The following is a 17594-nucleotide window of genomic DNA, read 5'->3' on the forward strand; positions in this document are numbered from 1 at the left end:
CAGCAACAGTCTCATTCAACACTGCATCCTTTCAGGGAATATGTAATCCTGTTCTTAGTCATGCTAGAATATGAGTCCAGCATACGTAAACGAACTGGGGTCTTGTGAAAAACATTAATTAGATACCATCTCAATTCCTATTATGATCAAGAGAATATTTGACTCTATTGTCAATTTTTATTTTATTCACTGTCAGCCAAATGTGTAATCTTTGTTCTTATTTTGTTAGAGCTGCAATGTTTTCAGCTACTGAAATATACTGCATTGACTCATGTACCTGAATATGACGTGAACATGTGCAATCTTTCAAGTCACTCAAACATCTTCAAAATCGGCTTTAGGTGTTCCAAAAATGTGTCATGTTATCCTCCAGTCCTTAATTTCTCAAAAAAATTTAACATGTAAGAAAGTTTAATCTTAGCGTTGTCACTATTTTTCTGATTTCTAATGAACTGAGAAAAGTTTTCTTTTGATTTGGGATATGGGCTAATATTTATTGTCCATCCCTAACTACCTTCTTGAGAAGGTGGTAGTGAGCTGCCTTCTTGAACTTCTGCAGTCCATGTGATGTAAGTACATCTGGTGTGCTGTTAGGAAGTGAAGAAATACTTCCAAGCCAGGATGGTATGTGGCTTGGTGGGGAACCTGTAGGGTTGGTGTTCCCATCCAACTCCTACCCTTGTCCTTCTTGTTGGTAGAGCTTGGGAGGTGCTGTTGAAGGAGCCTCGGTGAGTTACTGCGGGGTATCTTGTAGATAGTACATTCTGCTACCATAGTGTAGAGGGAATAAATGTTTAAAGTCATCAACGGAGGGACAGTCAACTGGGCTGCTTCATCTTGATGGATGAGTTTCCTGACTGTAGTTAGAGCTCACTCATCTGGGCAGTGTAGAATGTTCCATCAGACTCCTGCAACAATATCATGACTGCGAATATTGACCTCCAACAACCACAACCATTGCCGCTTTGGCTTCAGTTTTGCTAAACGTTTTGATGTCACACTTGACAAAATCCTACCTGGCTTGATGTCAAGGGCAGACACTCGCACCTCACCTCTGGAGTTTAGCTTGTTTGTCCATATATAAATCAAGGTTACTGATGTCAGGAGCTGAGTGGCCCTGGCAGAACCCAAACGCTGAGCGTTAGTGAGCAGGTTTTTGCTGAGCAAATGCCTCTTGATAGTATTATTGATGACCACTTGCATCTCTTTACGGATGAGTGCGAGTTAACTGCTGGTGTAATTGGCTGGATTGGATTTGAAGAAAAGAATGTACCAGGGAAACTTTCCACAGTGCTGGATATGGGCCATCATTGTAACTATACTGGAACAGCTTGGCTAGGGCACAGCTAGTTCTGGATAGTACTCCACTGGAATGTTGTCAGGGCTCATCGGCTTTCCAGTATCAATGCCACAAAGATGATTGGGGTTAACCTCTGAAAACAGCCTGAACTCGATCTGACCGTAGAATCTCTGTGTTCTCTTCAGGTGAGTGACAGTTTTCTCCCAGCCGTTTTCTCCTGAAGAAGTTGCCTCCATTAATTGGCTATCCCTTTCTTGTTCATGGATTACCTTCCATATTTCTACAAATCAGAGTACTTTGTTGAAACCAGCATTGATTGCTGCAAAATGGACTCCAATGTCTCCATGCTAGTGAAAAGCACATTAGATACTAAGCAATCGACTTCAGCTGATTGGCCCTCATCATATTTATATTGCGATCCTTATTCATTGGTATCTACAGATAGATTACAGAGCATTGTTATATAGAACTCCCTCTCTAACCCAAGGATTCCTCTAACCCTGGGATAGGAGCTGGTTTCTATGACTCCAAATTCATTTCTTTACCTCTCAATCATTTTACAATGAATTAATGTCAAGATCAAAGTTGACTGCATTATTGGAATTGTTTAATGTTAGGCACTGTTGTGTCACATTCAATAACACAGCTGGTGGTACAAGACATATTTGAACAAACATGTATGTGTCAACACACAAGATTTCAGTCCGGAGTTTATTTACAGAAAGGTCATGACAGTCCCATTTTTCCCTATCTGCCACTTTTCTATAGGGTAAAATCGAATCAGGATCCTGGAAAGAAATAATTGAAAGGTTAATAAGCAGCAAATTATAGTTATGAAACACTTAATTATATCAATTAGGATTCTTATTGCCCAATGCCTAGCACAACAACATGGGATATATAGGAAGTTCACATAAACATTCCCATTCACTGTGATTTCCCAAGCTTTTAAAAACAGGTCTGACATGCATATTTAGGACTTATGAACAAACAGCCCTTTCAAAACCTCCAAATATACAGTCTCCAAGCCATCCAATAAAGCAAATTTAGAATAGTTAATTGACCTATGTCATTGGAGTTAATATGGATGGATAAAGATAAATTAACAATGTAACTTCTCCACTCATAAATTCACAAGTTTCAGTCAAGTATCACAGATGCAAAAACTGATCACACTTAGATTTTGAACCTTGGTCTGTCAGTTAGCTAATTCCTGGTGCAGTAACAGTTGAGTTGCTATAAATGACCAAATTTTCCTTTCAGTTTGCTTCTTTAGACCCTAGTGTATGCATCCATGGGACTGCTCCCTTTCCTAGGTATTCTACTCAGTCCCTACTATCTTTTCTGAGCAGTTCTGCTTTGTGACAACAGCAAATGTCAGCAGATGAATGAACTGTTGAGGTCATTATATCCAAATTCAATCACAGTACCCACAGCCTTAAATTTAATCCCACAGCCACCACATTGTCTCCATCAGTTAACTCAAGGGCAAGGGATTCAATTCACACAGAATATGGTATTTGTACGGTGACACGAATGTTAGAGATGAGTTCTAACTTTATTAATCATAAAGAATCAATTATCTCATTGTCGTAGGAGCTGGCTATGTACAAAATGGCTGCAATATTCTTCATCAGTCACTGCACTTCAAGTGTACTGAGTGAGGGTGAAACATTTTATGATGCTGCAGGGATGTGAAAAGGTTATAAAAATGTAAACTCTTAATGTGGGCCAATGGTGTTAGGCAAATGGATGGATTGCTGTAAGAATGATGCATTCAGCAGTATTTGCAATTTTTGCTAAATGTTATTTGCTACAGCAAAGTAACTCAGTGTTTTCTATTTGTAATTGTGACACCAGACTCCTTTGTGCTAGATAGCTCATTCAAATTCCTATTGCATGCAGTATATGTAGGTCCTTTATTCCAAAAAATGTCCCACAACAAAAAAAAAATCATCCAACAGTATCAGTGCTTCAGACTAAAACATTTTAAACCTTGATTGCTGTGTGACATGCATTCAGAAGTATGGTATTGAAAGTGAAAAAAACAAGTGCACTGCATTTGGATAGATGGCAAAGCCAAAATCTCCAATTAAATCAGAATTTTCAGTGTCAAAAAGAATAATGCCATGAATGCTTGAATAAGTCCCAACCTGCAGACAGCTTTTATTTCAACTGCTACAGATACACACTAGTGACTTTCCAAGCAGCACGGCCTTTCTATATGTAGAAGACTAACCCAAGCAAATATATCCTGGTTACAGTGCATGAGTGAAATGAAACCCTGGCTGGAGACAAAAAAGTGAATCCTGCTAATGTAGCAAGCTTGATACTGAAGCTATTTGAAATACCTCTGGGAAATATAGCAGAGCAATATAATCAGTTTCCATTTTCTTGGTCAATGGGTGATCTAATTGGAGATAATTAAGATTATTAAAAAGAGATAAGCAGACAAAGCTTCAGAGTTAAGATACATATCAGTGATGATCTAACTGATTGGAGGAACAGGTTATGGAGTTGAATGGCCAACCATAGTTGATCCAATTTTCGATGTGTATACTTGATTCAAATTGGTGCGTTATGGCATCAATATGAAAACAGTGATCAAATATATTGTTAGAATACAGCATGGAGATTCTGAGAAATCAAGATCAACTTTTTAATAAAAGGAAATATCTTTGTACGGTTTCAGTGGAATATAGAGTATTTTTTCAAACATTCTTGGGGACTTGGGCCAACGAGGTTATAATTTCAAACTGAGTCTGCACCACAACTTGTCCCCATTCTTTTGTCTTGAACAATTACCTCTCATCAAAAATCACTTCAGTTCTTGTAAACTTACAATCCATAGTCTCCCCTGTCTCCTCCCTTCCTGTTGTACAGCCATGTACCTTTCATTTCACATTTAGAATGTTCTGACAAAGGGTCATTGAACCTGAAAGGTGAACTCTGTTTTTCTCTATACAGATACTGCCAGACCTGCTGAGTCTCTCCAGCACTTTGTTTTTCTTTGCACTTATTTAGTGCCTTTCACAACCTCAAATAATATTTGAATATTTTGAAGTACTTCTGAAGTTACTGTTCTGGGAACCATTACAAACGGTTTACACAGCAAGCTCCCACAAATAACGATACAATAATAACCAGATGATCTGTTTAGGGATCATGGTTGGTAGATAAATGTTGCATTGATTGCCCGGAATAATCATTTTTCTTTAAAATAATGCCATGAGATCTTTTTCATTCACTGAAGAGGGCAGATGGAGTGTCGTGGTGCATCACATTTGCTGTTTGTGGGGGTTTGACAAGCACAAGTTTGCTGCCATGTTTTCTGCATTATAACAGCGACTACAGTTTAAAAGTACTTCTTTGGCTGCAATGTGGTTTGGACCCTGAGGATGTGACAGGCCCTATGAAAATGCAAAGTTGAACAACACTGCATTTCCTCAATAATGCGTTGAAGTGTCAGCAAAAATAAGGTGTTCAAATCTCAAGGATGAGATTTGAATCCACAACCCGGTGACACAGAGATGTGGGAGGGCTATGACCAGGAGCACAGATGTGATCTCTATCACAAGGCTCTGAATCCTCACACTTACCTGTCTGGGGCTAGACCCAACTCTTTTGAGAGGAACTCAAATAACTTGGCACTGTGTTGCTTGTTCTGCTCAGCTGTGCCCACCACACCGATGGAAGACACAACCAGTTGGGCACAGGGGGCTGTGCTGCCTCCAATGGCCATTAGCATGCCTGGTTTCACGGTCACATTAATTCTCTGTAAAAAGAAAAACTTTGTTTCAGGAATAATATTTTAAAGAGTATCCTAAACTACTTGCCACTCCGCTTTCCTTCTGCTTCCTATTTGTTAGTTAATACTTTTAACAGGTATCAGATACATCTCCCTCTCCTTCACACCTGCTCTCATCATCTCTGTCTTTGCAAATTTCTGCCCCATCTCCAATCCTCTTTCCTTTCTAAATTTGCCTCCTCTTTCGAGTGCCCACCTGTCCAGGCAGTCTATGTTTGAATCCCTCCGATCGGTTTTGCAACCCTGCTGCACTACAGAAATGGCTCTTAGCTTAGTCACAATTGACATCCTATGTGAGAAAGACAAACCATTCCTCCACCCCCTTCTCATGATACTTACCTTTTGAGGCAGTAGACACTTTGCTCCTTCTCTAAAACCTCTCCAACATTGTCCAGCTAAGTGGGACTGCACTAGCATAGCTCCACTGTTTTCTAATTATAACCAGGATGGCTTTTCTTCCCTTTCCCACAGAGTGTCTTTAACTTCTCCCAAGGATCAATCCTTGGGTCCCTCCTGTTTCCCATCTATATACTGCCCCTTGGCATTATCTTCCAAAAAGATAGGCAGTTCTACCCCAGCAACATCTCTCCTGACCCTTCAATCCCAAAATTGTCAGGCTACTTATCCAATGTACAGAATATAATCAAGAACTGAGGATGCTGGAGATCTGAAAAACACACAAAAACAAAGACTTTGCTGGAGAAACTCGGCAGGTCTGGGACCATCTGTAGAGAGAATCTGGAGTTCCCTAGAATTCCTGTCCCAAATCTCTCTATCTCTTTGCGTTCTTTCAAACCCTCCTTTTTGATCCAGGGTTTGCCCACCTATCCTAATATCCTGTTTCTGTCATATTTTGTTTTATAATATTTTCCCAAAACAGCTGTTAAAGGTGAAACACAAATTGTCGTTTCAATTGAGTTGGGAAGGCAGAAGAATTCCAGAATTTCCAAGCTTGCCTGTCAGGATAGGTGGGGGCAATGGGTGATTCTGTGGTATATGGCACTATGATACACAGCAAAATGTAAACACTGGGATCATTTTGAGAAGTACAAATTGATACATTTCATCTCTTTCTAGAGACACAAACTCCCCAATGCAGGTTAAGCTGGTGGCAAGCAGGACATGTACAAATTTGGAAGGCCAGGTTATAGTCCAGTAGGTTTATTTGAAAGTATTAGCTTTCGGAGCACTGCTCCTTCGTCAGGTAGCTACCTGGTGAAGGAGCAGGGCTCTGAAAGCTAGTACTTTCAAATAAACCTGTTGGACCATAACCTGGTGTTGTGTGATTTTTAACTTTGTCCATCCCAGCACCTCCACATCTAAGTTGAAAGGGACATTGTTGATATGGTTTGAGATCAGTTCAGCCCCACCTTTGGGTGCATTACAAAGCAGACATAGACAACGTACCCCAGTTAGCTTCACTGGAATGATTACACAGATGGCAAAGATTGTTACAAGTGACAATACATGATTCTTAAAACTTTCACCAGAACAACAGGGGCTCTGAGGAGATTTGATAAGGGTTTCTAATACTTCTTGGGACGGTGGGACCTCTATAAACAGGATGGTCTGCACCATCCCTGTAGCCACGCATTTAACTGTTCTCTCTCCCTATTCCTCGACACTCTCTCATGTGGCACGGGTAACAAACCAGAGAGAACAACTCTGTTCGTTCTAACTCTGAGCTTCCAACCTAGCTCCCTGAAAGCCTGTCTAACATCCTCGGCACTCCTCCTACCTATGTCATTGGTGCCAATGTGGACCTCGACTTCGGGCTGCTCCCCCTCCCCCTTAAGGACCCGGAAAACAAGATCAGAGACATCACGTAACCTTGCACCTGGGAGGCAACATACCAAACGTGAGTCTCCCTTGCCCCCACAAAACCGCCTATCTGTGCCCCGAACTATCGAGTCCCCAATTACTATTGCTCTGCTCTTCTCCACCCTTCCCTTCTGAGCAATGGGGACAGGCTCCGTGCCAGAGGCCTGAGCCCCGTTACTTACCCCTGGTAAGTCGTCCCCCCCACAAGTATCCAAAACGGTATACTTGTTCTTGAGGGGACCGGCCGCAGGGGGTCCCTGCACTGGCTGCTTCCTCCCAGTCCCCCTCACTGTCACCCATCTATCTGCCATCTTTGGAGTTACTACTTCCTAAAGCTCTGATCTATGACCCCCTCTGCCTCCCGAATGATCCTAAGTTCATCCAACTCCAATTCCAGTTCCTTAACACGGTCTTGGAGGAGCTGGAGATGGGTGCACTTCCTGCAAGTGTAATCGGCAGGGACGTCCATGGCATCCCTCACCTCAAACATGTTGCAAGAGGAACATTGCACTGCCTTCACTGCCATCCCTCTAAAAGTAACCTTTTTAAAAAAAAACTAGGTCGAAAGAATAGAACAAGCAAAATGCAGCACTTACCTACTTACCACAACGGGGTCTTATTATTAGGTTAGAGGAGGAGGGAGGGTGGGAGGCACTACCTCTGTAGTGCCTCGGGTTCCTCTCCTGCGCGCTTTTATAGGAAAACAAACCTATCCAGGTAAGCTTGCGCTACACCAGCTTCTGGCTGCCCCTCTGGTCGTCGTCACTTCCCCCTGCTGCTCCCGCTCTTTCTGTGAAGAGAAAAAAAAACACCGCTGCCCGCTACCGGTAAGTAATTTTAAAACAAACTGTCTCACCTTAGCTTTTAAATCTGCCAACCTTTAAACCTAAAACTATGACCTCTCATTCTAGGATACCCTACAAGGGGAAACATCTGGTTTGCATCTAGTTTGTCAATCCCCTTTAGCATCTTACATACCTCATTTGGTTGGATGGCTGACGCAGAGTGATACTAACAGCATGGGTTCAATTCCCACACTCACCAAGGTTACCATGAAGGACTGTCTTTCTCAAACGCAGGTTGGTGACTCTCAGGTTAAGTCACCAGTTGTTTCTCTCTGAGAGAGCAGCTGTATGGTCCAATAGGATTATCATGACTTTATATCTCAATTAGATGTGGAGTTGAAATGCCCATCAGCCATGATTAAATGGCGGAGTGGACTCGATGGACCGAATGGCCTTACTTCCACTCCTATGTCTTATGGTCTTATAGATCTCATCTTTCTAAACTTTGGTGAGTATCGATCGAAATGGCTCAGTCTGCCCTCATAAGGCAAGCCTTTCATCTCTGGAATTAATCTAATGAACTTTCTCTGAACTTTCTCCAATACAATTATATCCTTCTTCAATTAAAGGGACCAATATGCATTACTCCAGTAGTACTAACCCTAACAAAGAGTTATGTCAATTGTTTTACATTCCTCCTTTTCTCAAGGCTCTGCATTACCTGTTACTGCTGGGATGGTTTCGGTGTTCTCCACCATGAAAACTGAGGAAATAGATTGATTTACTACCTCTGACATTTCTGGGTTCTCCACAATTAATTCCCCAGTATCATCCTCTTCGACCAACATTCATTTTAGCTTACTCTCTTTTTATATTGTTATATAAGTTTTTTGTTATTGCTTTTATACTTTGTGTGAGTCTTCTTTCATAATTAACCTTTGCTTTTTAATGACTTTTTTTTTAGTAACCTTTTATTGATCTTTAAAAGTTTCCCAATTCTCCAGCCAGCCACTGATCAATATTATTTTTTTACCCGTATGTTATCTTTAACTTCCTTGCTTAGCCATGAGGGGTTTTTCACACACCTACAATCTTTCTTCCTCTCTGGAATAACTTTAGTGTAGAGGAATTGAATATCTCCTTGAATGTCTCGCACTGTTCATCATCTTAGACAGGTAGGAGGCTGGAAGAACACAGCAAGCCAGGCAGCATCAGAAGGTGGAGAAGTCAACATTTCCAGTATAACCCTTGTTCAGGACTGGGGGTGGGGGTGAGGGGAGCTGCAGATAAAGGGGGGAGGTGGGGGAGGGTTTTGGGTTGGGAAAGGAGTGGAGTGATGAGGTAGTGAAAGGTGAACACAGGTGGAGGCTATGGCCTGGCTGCTCAATAGGAAGATTGAATCTGGTTGGTGGCTGGAAGGAAGGGTCAATAAGTGAAATGGAAGGGAGCTGGAGGGGTTGGGAAGGGAATCGGGAGATGGGAAGGGAAGTAATATCTTTTAACAATGGGTGAAGTTAAAAGTCACACAGCACTAGCTTCCAAATAAACATGTTGGACTATAAGCTGGTCTTGTTTGATCTTTAACGTTGTCCACTCCAGTCCAACACCAACACTTCCACATCAAAACAATGGGTGAGCCACTTAGCAGTTCTTCATGCTGATAGCTATTACCATTTTATCAAGTTAAACGCTGAATGTTCACACTGCGATAAAAGGTACTGACTGAAGCTTGGTTTCTGTTAACCTGCAGCATGCTCTTTGGGCTGTACTTAATTAACTAAGTGGTGTGACTTCCTTATACAGAGGAAAGAACGTATACTTCATACTGAACTAACAAAATCCCAGCCAGGCCCGAGAATCCAGATCTTAGCTAATTCCTGCACACTGCCCAAGAACTAATTTCGCTCTTGAAATGTCTAGGTAATTATCCAACCCATTCTTAAACTTTGCCATGGCTCTGTTTCATTTGTTTGTTCTACTAGTGAATCCATTAGCATTAGGGTGCCATGGTTAACCTTGCTGCCTCACAGCTCTGGGACCCGGGGGGGGGGGTTTGATTCCACCCTCCACACTGTGTGGAGTTTCCATATTGACCCTGTGGCTGTGTGGGCTTCCTCTGGGTGCTCTGGTTTCTTCTCACAGTCCAAAGTTGTGCAGGTTAGGTGGATTGGCCATTCTAAATTACCCACTGTGTCCAGGAATGTGCCAGCTAGGTGGGTTAGCTATGGGAAATGCAGGGTCATAGGGGTAGGGGGTTGAGTCTAGATGGGGTGGTCCTCAGAGGGTCAGTGTGGACTCGATGGACCGAATGGTCTGCTCCCACACTTCCGGGAATTCTATGATTAGCATCAGAGATCCTGGCTTTAATATTAAAGATGCTACAAACACGGTGCCAATCAAATACAAACACAAATTCTACAGAGCTCTTGCTTCAGCCTGACACTGTTTTAAGGAATCATAGTAAAGTTACCGCCAGAGGGAGTTGCAGAAACGGTGTGAACTGCGAAGTGGTAGTTTCATTGAGACAGTGCAGCTCCCCCAGTCAGTCCCTCTGTGAGAGCAGAGTCTCAGCGTTTCCCTTAGAACTGGGTGAACTTGCCTCTTTGGGCTTGTCCAGTATACTGGCGGCTGCACAGCACAGCTTGCTGAGCAGTTGGTCGGAGAACTGGCTTGCTGGCAGGTTACTCTCCAGCTCGAGGAAGGGCATTTTCACACAAGGCCGGAATCAGACAAACGGATACAGCCAAACCCTGGAAATCCACAGAGGAATAGGCGGAGCTAGCTCTGTGGCCCAGTTCTGATGCAAGGTCACGTAGCTTAAACTTTGAACTGTTACTCTCCCACAGAGCTGCTCAGTATTTTCTGGTTTTTTTCTGGCAGGCGTTCCAGTGGCTGTAAAGTATGCTTTTCACCTCACTTTTATTCCCGACATTAGCTCTATGCAAAACATTTATGTGACTGTACCAGAGTCATATTAAAATACAGACAAATCAGTCCCCTTCAGTGCTGTAGTTGATTCCATTTACAGTTATAACAAAAGTGTTATGATAAAGGAGGAGGCCATGATTTCTGTGTGAAGCATACTGCTTAATTCCAATCCTCTGCCTTTTCCCCATATGCTTGCCCATTTTTCCATTTAAATAATCACCGAATACCCTATTCAATGCCCCAATTAAACTGCCTTTACCACACTTCCCAAGCCACTAGTGTGAAAACGCTTTATTTTCCCTCACATCATACTTGCTTCTTTTGCAAATCACTTTAAATCTGTGCCCTCCTGTTCTTGGTCCTTTGACAAGCAGAAACAGTTTCTTCCTACCTACTCTATCCAAGTCCCCTCATGCTCCTCTGTCCAAGGAGAACTATCCCAACCACTCCAGTCTATCCTCACAACTGAAGTTTCTCATTCCTGGAAATGATCCTTCCTGTCGTATAGCACCCACAGCAACTCCAGCTGAGATCTAACAAGTGTACAAGTTCACTATTCTGTCCCTGCTATTGTACTCTATACCCCCCATCAACACAGTCCAGGATACTGTGCATTTTTTGACTGTTCTCTCCGTCTGTCCTGCCACCTTCAATGATTTGTGCAGATGTACATGCAGTCTCTTTGTTCCTGCTCTCCCTTTAAGATGGTACCTCTTGTACTCTTTGCCCATGTTCTTTGAAATAAAATGGCTCATTTCACACTTCTGTGCATTGAACTTCATCTGCCACCTGTCTGCCCACACCACCAACTTTTCAATGTCCTTCCCACGGATTACAATGCCTCCAAGTTTTGTATCATCTGCAAAGCATGAAATTGTCCCTGCATGCCAAGACCTAAATCATTAATACATAGTGGGCGGCACGGTGGCACAGTGGTTAGCACTGCTGCCTTGCAGCGCCAGAGACCCGGGTTCAATTCCTGCCTCAGGCGACTGTCTGCGTGGGTTTCCTCCGGGTGCTCCGGTCTCCTCCCACAGTCCAAAAATGTGCAGGTCAGGTGAATTGGCCACGCTAAATTGCCCATAGTGTTAGGTGAAGGGGTAAATGTAGGGGTACGGGTAGGTTGCGCTTCGGCGGGTTGGTGTGGACTTGTTGGGCCGAAGGGCCTGTTTCCACACTTAAGTAATCTAATCTAATCATATCACCAAAAGCAAAGGTCCCAATACTGGCACAAAGTGGCATAGAGTTATTCAGCACAGAAACAGACCCTTGGACCCAATTCCATACCCACCAGATATCCTAAACCGATCTGATCTATTTGCCAGCATTTTTTGAGATTTTATTGTCCCATCTACTCAAACACAGAGTACAATGAAAAGTATATAATGTTACCACACATGGTGCCATCTTAGGTGGAAAGGTACCTAGGTACAAGAAACTTAGGTATAAAGTAGTAAAAGAAATAAAGTTAAAAAACAGTAAGTATTACCTTCAGAGAACAAGTAGAAAAACAAAGAAACAAGGTAATAGTTAACACCAAAGTCCTTCCTAATATAAAATAGATAAACAAAGGAACAAAGCCAAAGGTTTGATGAGTCCTCTGTACGCTCGCTCTCTAGGATACCTCAGCTACCTGTTCTCAATGCTGCCACTACAATACTGAGGCACCTCTCTCACCGCTCGCTCTTCATGTATTGGGCCACTTTGCCATCACTGCTGCTGCTGAAGCTACCACCTCCCCAGTTGTCTCCTGTTGCCTACAGAGCATGCCCAGGCAGGAGCCATGTGCACGCCAAGATACCGCTGAGCCAAGACACCACCATGCCAGGCCGAGAGGCCGCCACGCCAAACCTAGAGGCTGGGCTGAGAAACCGGGACAGGCTGGGCTGGGCAGTGAGAAAGCCTGCGCTGAGGCTGGCAGTGAAGAAAAGAAACACCAAGAGAAAAAACAAAAGACAGAAACGAGAAGGAAACGGACGAGCTCCAGCTGGAAGCGTCCTACTCCATCGCCGTATTGTTGGAGTTGACCCATATCCCTCTAAATCTCTATTCATATATCCATCCAGATGCCTTTTAAATGTTGTAATTGTACCAGCCTCCACCACTTCCTCTGGCAGCTCATTTCATACACGCGCCACCCTCTGAATGAAAAAGTTGCCCGATAGGTTCCTTTTAAAGCCTTGCCCTCTCACCTTTAACCTATGCCTTCTAGTTTTGGACTCCCCTACCCTGGGATAAAGGTCTTGACTGTACGCACTATCCATGTGCCTCATGATTTTATAAACCTCAGCCTCTGATGCATCAGGGAAAACAGTCCTAGCTTGTTCAGCCTCTCCCTGTAGCTCATATCCTCCAATCCCAGCAACATCCTTCTAAATCTTTTCTGAACTCTTCCGGGTTTCACAACATCTTTCCTATAGCAGGAGACCAGAATTGCACACAGTACTGTATTCCAAAAATATTCTATACACCCATAACAAAACATCCCAACTCCTATACTCACTGCATTGACCAATGAATGCAAGTGTGACAAATGTCTCCTTCACTGCCCTGTTTACTTGCGACTCCACTTTCAAGGAATTATACACCTCTACCCCTAGGTCTCTTTGTTTGGCAATACTCCCCAGAACTTTACATTAACTGCTTTAAGTCCCAGCAAGTTTTGAGAAGATTTGTAGCTCAAGTTGAGGTTCTGGATGTAGGTTTGCTCGCTGAGCTGGAAGCTTCATTTTCAGACGTTTCGTCACTATTTTAGGTAACATCTTCAGTGAGCCTCCAGACGAAGCACTGCTGGTGTTTCCTGCTTTCTATTTATATGTTTGGGTTTCCTTGGGATGGTGATGTCATTTCCTAGGGTGACATCATTTCCTATGGTGATGTCATTTCCCAATATTTTTCTCAGCGAGTGGTAATGGGATCCATGTCAATGTGTTTGTTGGAGTTTCGGTTGGAATGCTATGCTTCTAGGAATTCTTGTGCATGTCTCTGTTTGGCATGTCCTAGGATGGATGTGTTGTCCCAGTCAAAGTGGTGTCCTTCCTTATTTCTATGTGAGGATACAAGTGAGAGAGGGTCATGTCGTTTGTGGCTAGTTGATGTTCATGTATCCTGGTGGCTAGTTTTCTTTGTCCAATGTAGTGTTTGTTACAGTCCTTGCATGGTATTTTGTAAATGACATTAGTTTTGCTTGTTGTCTGTACAGGATCTTTCAGGTTCATTAGCTGCTGTTTTAGTGTGTTGGTGGGTTTGTGGACTACCATGGTGCCAAGGGGTCTGAGTATCCTGTATTAAGTCCTGCCCTGGTGTGCTTTACCAAGATGCAACACCTCACATTTGTCTAAATGAAAGTCCATTTCATGCTCATCAGCCCATTGGCCTACCTGGGTCAAGTTCCCATTGTACGCTGAGATAATCTTTTTCACTGTCCACTACACCACCAATTATGGTGTCATCTGCAAACTTACCAACCATACGTCTTATATTCATATCCAAATAATTTATATAAATATCGAAAAGCAGTGGTTCCCACCACTGATCCTTGTGGCACACCACTGGTCACAGGCCTCCAATCTGAAAAGCAATCCTCCACCCTCTGTCTCCTAAACTCTAGCCAGTTTTGTATCCAATTGGCTAGCTCTCCCTGGATTCCATGTGATCTAACCTTGCTCACCAATCCACCATGCGGAGCCTTGTCAAATGCCTTGCTGAAGTCCATATAGACAATGTCTGCTGCTCTGCCTTCATCAATCTTGTTTGTCACTTCTTCAAAAAACTCAATTCAGTTAGTGAGATGCAATTTCTCACACAGAAAGCCAAGTTGACTATCCCATAATTAGTTCTTGCCTTTCCAATTGCATGTAAATCCTGTCTCTCAGAATCCTTTCCAACAACTTACCCACCACTGACATCAGGCTCACCAGTCTGTTTTTTCCTTGCCATCTTTCTTAAATAATGGAGTGAAGACTATTGGTAAGATTCTAAGCAAGGTCTGAGATTGGCTGGTGGATAACTGGACCTTGGGGATGATTGCAATGGTCACTTAAGTGTCTGTTGCCAATTCTGCCATCCAATTAAGGATGGTGACCCACTTCTGCGAGCTCAAACGGAGGCTGACAAATCAATAGCCTCAGTACCGCCTCCTACTGCAGGTGGCTGCCATTACATCTGGGAGAAGGAGAGGGAACCTCCTTGTTGAGGCATCTTCAATGCGTAAGTCGGGATTTTTTTTGATATCTGTGGAGCAAGCTGTAATTGGCGGGGTGAGGGGTCACGTACCCTACAGGGCAATGTTGGAGCCAATAGGTGCCGCGGTGAGCAGGAAGAAGCCCTTCCACGGGTGTGGGATTCCACCCTTTCCCATTCCCAGAAACAAAAAGCCCAATGCCACCCCGTCCTACATTGATAAACCTTTGGAAAGCTGACTCAATAGAGAGACTGGGCTGAGGCTTGTTGAGATGGCAGTGAACTGCCTCTGGCCCATGAGCAACCACACAGCGACTGTTTGCCATCCTGGGAATATTGGAAAGATGTTGAATTTCACTTCCAAAGTTTTTCAATGCTATTTCACAAGCCTTCCCTCCTCAAGTTCATTTTCAGACTTCCAGAAATCAACCCCTTTGCGTTGTACTATTTAATTGGCTGCTCAGTATGACCTCTTGGTTTTTTCTCTTCATGTTCAGTGATTCTGGTTGTGATTTATGGTCCCTGATCAGAAATCAATTTGCTGCAGAGCGTTTCTTCCAACTCCTTCCATCTACTCAGTTCCCTCCAACCCGATTCCCAAACTCTGATCGGGTGATTCGAGATTATTCAAGGTGCATTTAGGCAATTTCTCCTCAATATTCTGTGAACGTTCCTACTGAGTCATAAATCCCTGTTTCTGCTGGAGCTGGTTTATTCTATATATCATGGTCTCACTACTAGTGATTCATAGTAGAACTGCTTTACAGTCTTTTCCCAGCTAACAATAACATTGTTGTAAAAGGGGAGTCTGGGTGCAAAGGAAAGGAGTGACCACAGACTTTGTCTCAAGGGACATTCTTGACTGCATCTTCTTTACATAAATGTGCAGGTGCCTTCCCAGCTGACTTCAGTCTGTCCCTTCCACCACTTCCCTTTGCAGGGTTAAGCAGTCCTTCCATCGAGCTGTTGCCAAATCAAACTTCCCAGGAAGTTTCCACCCTGCCCCCCCACCCCCCACCCCACCACCTCTGTCTGTGAGGAAAAAGCATTTTTCTCTGGCTCCCAAGGTCTCTCCGGAACTAGAAAGGCAGCTATTGCTTTTCCTGCTGAACAATTAGAGTAACAATATCACTAATTATAGCTTTCATAGTTAAAATGATTTGTCAAATTCTGCTGTCTGAGAAATCTGGTTTTTATATTCAATTCCTTTAGAAATTGCATTAAAACACCCCAATCTTTCAGTGTGCATATGCACACAGATGTTGTTCACATTGACATAGATGTTGTTTACACAAGCATGGGGGTTATTACAATAGGACAAATCCTATTCACACAGACCTTGTTAAAACTAACATGGATATTAGGCACTTTAGTACAAATGTGTATCCAATGCAGGTGCTCACAGTAGTGCAGATGTTTTTACACTAACAGCATAATTATGCACACTAGTATTGACATCGAATACACTAAACCTCCAAACAGTGCAGAATTTTGCTCGATCTGAACCTATTATGATGTAGCCATCTTTGTTGGTGAGGTGTAATGATAACTGTATCTCGAAAGCATTTGCCCCGATACTGTAATAATGAGGAACATATTTGCATTATCTTCATCTTTTGTATTTGCTTCAAGTTAAAACAATAACTTTTGTCCATAATTACACCAGCCTTCTTTGTTATGCCTGAATTCCTTCGTTTTCCCAAAATACGTCATCAGTAAGTTTTCAATTATGGACTATGCTGACTTTTTTTTAATTTCAAAAATATACTTTATTCATAAAATACTTTGATGATCTGTACAACTGGACATGCCATACATATGTAAACATTCCATTTGTTTGCACACCGAAAACAGAGTAATCATTCCTATTTACAGGTCGGTACGGTTACATTTTTAGCTGAGGCGTCAGCAGAGCCCAAATGACTGCGTGGGCCCCCTGCTCTCCTTTAGGCAGGCAGATGTTACACGGTGGTCTTTCCCCACCGCGCCTTGGCGGCAGCTGCCCCAAGCTTCAGCGCGTCCCTCAACACGTAGTCCTGGACCTTGGAATGTGCCAGTCTGCAACACTCAGTCGGGGTCAACTCCTTCAGCTGGAAGATCAGCAGGTTTCGGACCACCCAGAGAGCGTCCTTCACCGAGTTGATGATCCTCCAGGCGCAGTTGATGTTCATCTCGGTGTGCGTCCCGGGGAACAGGTCGTAGAGCACGGAGTCCCGCATCACGGCGCTGCTCGGGACGAACCTCGACAGACACCACTGCATTCCTCTCCAGACTCCCTCTGCGTAGGCACATTCCAGAAGGAAGTGTGTGACAGTCTCGTCCCCCCCGCAGCCGCTTCGAGGGCAGCGTGCGGTGCGGCTGAGAGTCCGGGCGTGCATAAAGGATCTCACAGGCAGAGCCCTTCTCACCACCAGCCAAGCCATGTCTTGGTGCTTGTTGGAAAGTTCTGGCAATGAGGCATTCTGCCAAATGGCTTTGACAGTCTGCTCAGCGAACCGCTCGACAGGATCCGCCCTCTCCTTTTCCCGAAGGGTCTCAAGGACACTACGTGCTGACCACTTCATAATGGACTTGTGGTCAAAGGTGTTTTTCTTCATAAACTTCTCCACGAAGGACAGGTGATACCGAACGGTCCAACTACTCGGAGCGTTCCACGGCAGCGAGGCCAGGCCCATCCTTCGCAAAACCGGGGACAGGTAGAACCTCAGTACGTAGTGACACTTAGTGTTTGCGTACAAACAAGGCAGGAGAGAGAGAGAGGGCATACAGT

General features: G+C 43.5%; 1 protein-coding gene across 1 annotated transcript; it reads right to left on the minus strand.

Annotated features, from left to right (window-relative positions):
* Positions 1-1890: 1890 nt before the first annotated feature.
* On the minus strand, positions 1891-10493 carry ddt (D-dopachrome tautomerase). Its single transcript, XM_043716153.1, has 3 exons — positions 10314-10493; positions 4900-5075; positions 1891-2088 (listed from the first exon to the last, which is right to left on the minus strand). Exons 1-3 carry the CDS (start codon positions 10419-10421, stop codon positions 2016-2018), a joined length of 357 nt encoding a protein of 118 aa, XP_043572088.1. The 5' UTR covers positions 10422-10493; the 3' UTR covers positions 1891-2015.
* Between the last annotated feature and the right edge of the window lie 7101 nt (positions 10494-17594).

Source organism: Chiloscyllium plagiosum, chromosome 25 (assembly GCF_004010195.1).
Source record: "Chiloscyllium plagiosum isolate BGI_BamShark_2017 chromosome 25, ASM401019v2, whole genome shotgun sequence".
NCBI classification, from domain to species: Eukaryota; Metazoa; Chordata; class Chondrichthyes; order Orectolobiformes; family Hemiscylliidae; genus Chiloscyllium; species Chiloscyllium plagiosum.

Excerpts from the sequence above, each read along its gene's own strand:
- ddt (XM_043716153.1), bottom strand. The coding sequence starts at position 10,421 with ATGCCCTTCCTCGAGCTGGAGAGTAACCTGCCAGCAAGCCAGTTCTCC. Across the intron at positions 5,076-10,313 it reads TACTGGACAAGCCCAAAGAG|AGAATTAATGTGACCGTGAA; the intron begins GCAAGTTCACCC and ends TTCTTTTTACAG. Across the intron at positions 2,089-4,899 it reads TTGGGTCTAGCCCCAGACAG|GATCCTGATTCGATTTTACC; the intron begins GTAAGTGTGAGG and ends ATTTCTTTCCAG.